The sequence below is a fragment of the Bos javanicus genome, chromosome 15 (genome assembly GCF_032452875.1).
Source record: "Bos javanicus breed banteng chromosome 15, ARS-OSU_banteng_1.0, whole genome shotgun sequence".
In the NCBI taxonomy this organism is placed as follows: Eukaryota; Metazoa; Chordata; class Mammalia; order Artiodactyla; family Bovidae; genus Bos; species Bos javanicus.
Genome location: NC_083882.1, coordinates 54,051,614 through 54,059,527, shown reverse-complemented (window position 1 = coordinate 54,059,527; position 7,914 = coordinate 54,051,614). Strand labels below are relative to the sequence as shown.

The following is a 7,914-nucleotide window of genomic DNA, read 5'->3' as shown; positions in this document are numbered from 1 at the left end:
CTATGCAGAGGACATAATGGGAAATGCCCGGCTGGATGAAGCACAAGCTGGAATCAAGATTGCTGGGAGAAATATCAATATATGCATCTCAGATATGCAGATGACACCACTCTTACGGCAGAAAGTGAAGAGGAACTCAAAAGCCTCTTGATGAAAGTGAAAGAGGAGAGTGAAAAGGTTGGCTTAAAACTCAACATTCAGAAAACTAAGATCAAGGTATCCAGTCCCATCACTTCATGGCAAATAGATGGGGAAACAATGGAAACAGTGACAGACTTTGTTTTTCGGGGCTCCAAAATCACTGCAGATGGTGACTGCAGCCATGAAATTAAAAGAAGCTTGCTCCTTGGAAGAAAAGCTATGACCAACCTAGACAGCATATTAAAAAGCAGAGACATTACTTTGCCAACAAAGGTCCATATAGTCTAAGCTATGGTTTTTCCAGTAGTCATGTATGGATGTGAGAGTTGGACTATAAAGAAAGCTGAGTGCTGAAAAATTGATGCTTTTGAACTGTGGTGTTGGAGAAGACTCTTGAGAGTCCCTTGGACTGCAAGGAGAGCCAACCAGTCCATCCTAAAGGAAATCGTCCTAAATATTCATTGGAAGGACTGATGTTGAAGCTGAAACTCCAATACTTTGGCCACCTGATGCGAAGAATTGAGTCACTGGAAAAGACCCTGATGCTGGGAAAGACTGAAGGCAGGAGGAGAAGGGGACAACAGAGGATGAGATGGTTGGATGGCATCACGGACTCGATGGACATGAGTTTGAGCCGTTTTCTGGAGTTGGTGATGGACAGAGAAGCCTGGCTTGCTGCTGCCCATGGGGTCGCAAAGGGTCGGACACGACTGAGCGACTGAATTGAACTGACCTTACAATTAGGTATCAAAACACTCTCTCAACAGCCAGTAACAAGCATCTAGGGGCGGAGGCTCCGAGTCCCCGCCCCTCCCGGTCCGCCCTAGGCCCAGAAAGGAGGCGGAGCCCCGCAGAGGCTGCGGCAGGCGAAATGTTGCAACCGGCGGTACGCCTGGTGTGGCTGAGTCAGGTTCCGTACGCCGAGCTGCTGGCGTTGCAGCAGCGGTGGCTGCTGCGGCTGCAGGCCGAGCCAGGGCCCGAGGCGGGTGCGCTTCTGCTTTGCGAGCCCGCGGGGCCCGTGTATACCACCGGGTTGCGCGGCGGCCTGACGTCCGAGGAGACGGCGCGACTGCGGGCCTTGGGTGCCGAGGTGCGCCCCCTTGGCCGGGGCGGCCTAGCCACCTTCCACGGCCCGGGCCAGCTGCTGTGCCACCCGGTACTCAACTTACGACCCCTCGGCCTGCGCCTGCGCGCCCACGTGGCCGCGCTGGAGGCGTGCGCGGTGCGCCTGTGCGAGCTCCTGGGCCTACCCGGCGCCCGCGCGCGGCCCCCACCTTACACCGGAGTTTGGCTGGGCGAGCGCAAGATCTGCGCGATCGGTGAGCGCTTCGGGGCGGGGCCTGGAGGGGCCGGGCCAATGGTGGTGAGGGCAGAGCGGGCGGGTGTCACTGGCGCGGGCTTTGAATCATCTGCCCACTGCCTTTAAGAGTTTCTAAGTTTCTAAGGCTCTCCTCACTGATAGCTTCAGAACCAGGTCACTTCGGAGGTCACGTAGTTCAACACACTCATTTTTAGAAATGGAGAGACAATGAGAAGTGAGTTGCCAGGTTACTTCACAGTATCTGGACTATAAGGGTGAAAATTTTTTTTATACTTTTTTTTTTTAAACAGTGGAATCTTTGTAAGGACATTTCTGTAATGTTCATAGTAAGTGCAGCCACTGTGGAGCCACAGGCGTATCCTCTCATTTTGTCCCGCTCCCCTGATCTGGGTACAACCTCTTGGGTGCTCTAGAAACAGAGTTGGAAAATCAGTGGTCTAGTCCAGTTTCTTCATCTCACTGAGGGCCATCATGAAGCCTGGGGAGGGAGGGTGTCGATTCTAAGAGCCGTTGGTTTGCCTTGCAGGTGTCCGCTGTGGAAGGCACGTTACGTCCCACGGCCTGGCGCTCAACTGTTCTATGGACCTCACGTGGTTTGAGCACATTGTGCCCTGTGGGCTGGTTGGGACAGGCGTCACTTCCCTGAGTGAGGAGCTCCAGAGACATGTCACTGTGGATGAAGTAATACCACGTTTCCTTGAGGCCTTTAAAGAGACCTACAAGTGCACGTTGACCTCAGAGGACAGTCCCAGCTGAAGGGCGTTTATATTATCTCACCCTGGAGGTCTTGCCTTGGAAAGCACCGCACCAGACTTGGAGTCACTGAAACCCAGATTCTAGAACTGGCCCTATCATTCACACATCATGAGACTGTGGGCAGATCATGAGCTCTGGGCCCTTGGTTCCATGTGTATACGGTTTATTTATATCTTCCCAACCTACCTCAGATATAGATATGAAAACATTGTGAAAAGCATAAATATAAGGCATTAGTACTTCTGTCGACACCCATTTCTCAGCTAAGAAAAATTCAGGTATCATAGGGTGTCATTTCTCAAATATTTCCTCGGTACTGTATTAAATTGGGAAGTCTGGGCTCCAGTTCCTTTGATTGTTGTAAGAATCATTTTTCAGCATCATCCAGGTGAAGGTGATGTGATGTGGATTTTTTTTTTCATTCTTAGACCTGGGAGCTTTCTGCAATAACAGGGAAAAGGAAAGGCTTCTTTAAAGAGTAATATGGGATTCTGTCTTCCTGGGTTGGATTCCTCAAGCCTGATGGCTTTTTTAGTTAAGTAACCTGAGTTAGGCCAAAGGCTAGGGGAAAGAGAATAATAATTTCTGACCCTGTACAAATGCCAAAAATAGAAGGTTGTTTTTTTTTTTTTTAATATGAGATCTCTATAAAGGTTGTATGTTACTTATAACAAGCCATCCCAAAGCTTAATGACTTAAAAGAATAAACATTTATTATCTCATATACTGTGGTTTGGAAATTTGGGAGAAGCTTAGCTGAGTGGTTCTGGGTTAAGGTCTCTTCTGAGACGCAATCAAGATGTCAGCTGTCGGGGGACTTCTCTGGTTCTCCAGTGGTTAAGACTCTGTGCTGCCAATGCAGGGGACACAGGTTCGACCCCTGGCTGGGGACCTAAGATCCCACATGCTGCACTGCGCAGCCAAAAAATTAATTAAAAAAAAAAATGTTAGCCGGGGCAGCTCTCATCTGAAGGCTTGACTAAGGCTATGGAATCAGCTTCCAGGATGACTGACTCACATGCTTGGTTGGTACTGGTTATTAACAGGAGGCCTTAATTCCTCTTCACTCTATGTTGTTCAGTCGCTCAGTAGTATCTGACTCTTTTCGACCCCCCATGGACTGCAGCACACCAGGCTTCCCTGTCCATCACCAACTACCAGAGCTTGCTCAAACTCACGTCCATCGAGTCGATGATGCCATCCAACATCTTGTCCTCTATTGTCCCCTTCTCCTGCCTTCAGTCTTTCCCAGGATCAGGATATTTTCCAAGGAGTCAGCTCTTTGCATCACATGACCAAAGTATTGGAGCTTTAGTTTCAGCATCAGTCCTTCCAATAAATATTTAGGATTGATTTCCTTTAGGATTGATTGGTTTCATCTCTTTGCAGTCCAAGGGACTTTCAAGATTCTCCTCTAATACCACGGTTCAAAAACATCAATTCTTTGACACTCAGCTTTCTTCATGGTCCAGCTCTCACATCCATACATGCTACTGGGAAAACCATAGCTTTGACCAGACGGACCTTTGTTGGCAATGTCTCTGCTTTTTTAATAAGCTGTCTAGGTTGGTCATAGCTTTACTTCCAAGGAGCAAGCGTCTTTTAATTTCATGGCTGCAGTCCATCTGCAGTGATTTTGGAGCCCCCCAAAATAAAGTCTGTTACTGTTTCCTTTGTTTCTCCATCTGTTTGCCTTGAAGTGATGAAACCGGATGCCATAATCTTCATTTTTTGAATGTTGAGCTTTAAGACTCTTTAGTTCCTCTTCACTTTCTGCCATAAGGGGGGTGTCATATGCATATCTGAGGTTTTTTATATTTCTCCTGGCTATCTTGATTTCATTTTGTGCTTCATCCAGCCTGACATTTCGCATAATGTCCTCTGCCATAGAAGTTAAATAAGCAAGGTGACTATATACAGCTTTGTTGTACTCCTTTCCGAATTTGGAACATGGAACCAGTTTGTTGTTCCATGTCTGGTTCTGTTGCTTCTTGACCTACATACAGGTTTCTTAGGAGGCAGGTAAGGTGGTCTGGTATTCCCATCTCTTTAAGAATTTTCCACAGTTTGTGGTGATCCACACAGTCAAAGGCTTTAGCATAGTCAATGAAGCAGATGTAGATGTTTTTCTGGAACTCTTGCTTTTTCTGTGACCCAACAAACGTTGGCAATTTGAAATCTAGTTCCTCTGCCTTTTCTAAATCCAGCTTGAATATCTGGAAGTTCATGGTTCACGTACTGTTGAAGCCTGGCTTGGAGAATTTTGAGCATTACTTTGCTAGTGTGTGAGATGAATGCAATTGTGCAATAGTTTGAATATTCTTTGACATTCGCTTTCTTTGGGATTAGAATGAAAACTGACTTTTTCCAGTCCTATGGCCACTGCTGAGTTTTCCAAATTTGCTGGCATATTGAGTGAAGCACTTTCACAGCATCATCTTTTAGGATTTGAAACAGCCCAGCTGGAATTCCATCACCTCCACTATCTTTGTTCATAGTGATGCTTCCTAAGGCCCACTTGACTTTGCAGTCCAAGATGTCTGGCTGTAGGTGAGTGATCACACCATCGTCTTTAACTGGGTCATTAAGATCTCTTTTGTATAGTTTTTCTGCTTATTTTTGCCACCTCTTCTTAATATCTTCTGCTTCTGTTAGGTCCATAGCATTTCTATCCTTTATTATGCACATCTTTGCATGAAATGTTCCCTTGATATCTGATTTTATTGAAGAGATCTCTAGTCTTTCCCATTCTATTGTTTTCCTATATTTCTTTGCATTGGTCACTGAGGAAGGCTTTCTTATCTCTCCTTGATAATCTTTGAAACTCTGCATTTAGATGGGTATATCTTTCCTTTTCTCCTGTGCCTTTCTCTTCTTTTCTCAGCTATTTCTAAGCCCCCCTCAGACAACCACTTTGCCTTTTGCATGTCTTTTTCACGGGGATGGTTTCACTTTATAGGACTGCTTGAATATTCTCATTGCCTGGCAACTGGCTTTCCCCAGAGCGAGTGATGCCAGAAAGAGACAAGGTAGAAGCCACAGTGTCTTTTTTGACCCAGCATTGGAAGTCACACAGTCATTCCTGCAGTCTCCTAATATGTGAGCCCTATTTATTCAGTATGGCAGGGACTACACAAGGGTGATAGGAGGTGTAGATCATTAAGGGCCATCTTGGAGACTGGCTACCACAGGCAGTTAGGGTAGAAGGAGCCTTGAATAAGAAGCCAGGCAACCTCAGTTCCAGTCCTGGCTGTGTAAAACAGTAACCAACAACATTCAAGATGGCAGCTGCTTCCTGCGGACTGCAGGGAACAGAGCTCCCTGCTGTTGATTGACGTGTACTGGAGGTAAGCCACCAAGTGTTCATTTGTGCCACAACTAGTGAAGCCCTCACGCTTTAGAGCCCATACTCCACAAAAAGAGGAGCCACCACCATGAGAATCCTGCTCGCTGCAACTAGAGAAAGCTCTCGCACAGAAGTGAAGACCCAGAGCGATCATAAATAAATGAATAAATAGTTAAGATGGTAAATTAAAAATCCAAGAGTGGAGCTGCAGCTGGCTCCTGAACAAAACCAGAACTTGTAGTCCTTAGGAACCCACATGATCTCTTCTGTTCTCCGCTGTGCTTCCTGGTGTGTTTGCTTCATTCTGTCTTACTCCAGTTCAGCTTTCTCTGTTTCCCAGACCATGTGGTAGAAGATGGCTTCTGCTGCTGTTACCCATGTATGTTGGAGTAAAGTCAAGGAAAATCCCCAGGTTTCTGGATGCTAGAGGTATTGCTGGAACAGAGAACACTGGATGATGACAAAGTTTGGAGAGGATGATAATGAGTTTAGTTTTTGATGAATCAACGTTGAGATACTTGTGGAAGATGCATGTGGAGAGGCCCAGTTGGGTCTGTGGATCCAGAGCACAGCTGTCATGAGTGACAGTTTATGTCTGGAAGCCCAAAGAGAGTAGGGGAGGGCAGAGGGCTGATAAGTGTGAGGTGCAGGCCAAGGAGACCGAGAAGCAGTCTAGGCAGAGACGTAGCACGGGACCCAGAATGAGGCAATACGCCGATCTCATTCACTCTTCTGGCTGCATAGCAAAATAGGGAGGTTTATTTTACAGATGAAAAAACTGGCTTGGGAGGCTGAGTGACTTCTATGAGGTCATGCACTTAGGGGCAGAGTCAGTCCCTGGCTCCTAAGCTGGGTCTTTCCGCTCTTGCACAGCTGTCTCTGAAGGGTGAGCAGGGAGAGCCAAGGAGGTCGCTGGGCCTGTGGAATGGGGTCAGCCCACTGCTGCGGGTTCCCAACTCTCCTTCCTTCCTGGTCAGAGCCCACCTCCGGTTTCCCACCGGGGCCCTTCCTCAAGGAAGGAAGCGAGGCATACGAAGGAGGGTAGTTAACACCCTGGCTTTCCCACCTCCAAAAAGTCTCTCCTTGTTTATGCAGAGTCTTTTCCTCATAAATAAACAAACTTTCCAGAGTCTGGTAAATGAGTGCTAAGTGCGAGGACGTGACCAACTGCAGTGACTTTTCCAGCATCTTGTTCCTCAGCGAGGCTGGCAGGAAACCAAACGGGACCTGCTCTGGCAGGTGACCAGGTGCACCTGGCTTCATGAAGAGAGCCTCTTTCTAAAACCTTTATGGAAATCAGATATTTGCAATCAAAATGTGATTTTTTTCACTAAATTGTAATTTACATATTATCACACCATATTATACTAACTATACAGTTTTAAAAAACAATAAAAATTTCACTCCCACCTAAAAAGCATCCTCTCCATTTGTGTGTGTTTCCAGCACTTGATCATGAGCCGACATCTTTTATTATTCTAGCCCATTATTCTGTCTTATAATTCTATTATTATAAAGTATTACATGGAAAAAATTTTGTATACTCTTTTAAACCAAAAATAATATTATAAACATTTTCCCACATTACCAGATAATCTTTATATTTTTAATGTCGTAATCTTATTTTTATTTCTTTTAAAACAAATCTTCTAAAAAATATATCGGTAATACATGCACATGGAATAAAGTTTAAAAGGTACAAGCAGGCTTTCCTGGTGGTTCAGTGGTTAAGGCTCCAACCTCTCAATGCAGGGGGCACGGATTTGATCCCTAGTCAGGGAACTGAGATTCCCACATGCTGCATGGGCAGCCAGATAAATAAAAGGTACAAAACTCTATTACTAAATTGTAAGTCTTACTCCTATCCCTTTTCCCTGTAAACCCAGGCCCTTTCCTAGGGGCTTAAATGAAGGTAAATGTCTCATTTATACTCTTCACATGTGTTTTATACATTTCTAGGCATACATGCATTTTCATGTGGTAGCATACTATACACACATCCCTGTACTTTGGAGATTGCATCAGGTCAGTATATAAAGAACATCCTCATTTCAAAAATGACTATGGAGTATTCTATTCAATGGATTTATCATGACTTATTTATCTAATCCCCCATTAGCGATGTTTAGATTATCACTAATTCTTTCTTTTACAACTAAAGCTACAGTGAGAATCTAGGACTTCCTTGGGGTCCAGTGGCTAAGACTCCGAGCTCCCAATGCAGGGGGCCTGGGTTTGATCCCTAGTTAAGGAACTAGCTCCCATGTGCCACAGAAAAGATCCCGCATGCCACAGTGAAGATCAGAGACGCCATGTGCCACAACTAAGACCTGGTGCAGCCAGATAAAAA

The 7,914-nt window shown here is 45.7% G+C and overlaps 1 protein-coding gene across 2 annotated transcripts; it reads left to right on the top strand.

Moving 5' to 3' along the window:
* The first annotated feature begins 672 nt into the window (after positions 1 to 672).
* LIPT2 (lipoyl(octanoyl) transferase 2) lies at positions 673 to 3,862 on the top strand. Of its 2 annotated transcripts, none has more exons than XM_061380834.1 (2): positions 673 to 1,479; positions 1,970 to 2,108. In XM_061380834.1, exons 1-2 carry the CDS (start codon positions 1,013 to 1,015, stop codon positions 2,106 to 2,108), a joined length of 606 nt encoding a protein of 201 aa, XP_061236818.1. In that variant the 5' UTR covers positions 673 to 1,012. The 2 variants fall into 2 exon arrangements, with proteins under 2 accessions (XP_061236818.1, XP_061236817.1); XM_061380833.1 differs by having other exon boundaries at positions 979 to 1,460; positions 1,989 to 3,862.
* Positions 3,863 to 7,914: the final 4,052 nt, after the last annotated feature.

What these genes read in the sequence shown, in the direction of transcription:
- LIPT2 (XM_061380833.1), top strand. Translation starts at nt 1,013, where the DNA reads ATGTTGCAACCGGCGGTACGCCTGGTGTGGCTGAGTCAGGTTCCGTAC. An exon ending in GCGCAAGATCTGCGCGATCG is followed by an intron (nt 1,461 to 1,988) that starts GTGAGCGCTTCG and finishes TTTGCCTTGCAG; the next exon opens with GTGTCCGCTGTGGAAGGCAC.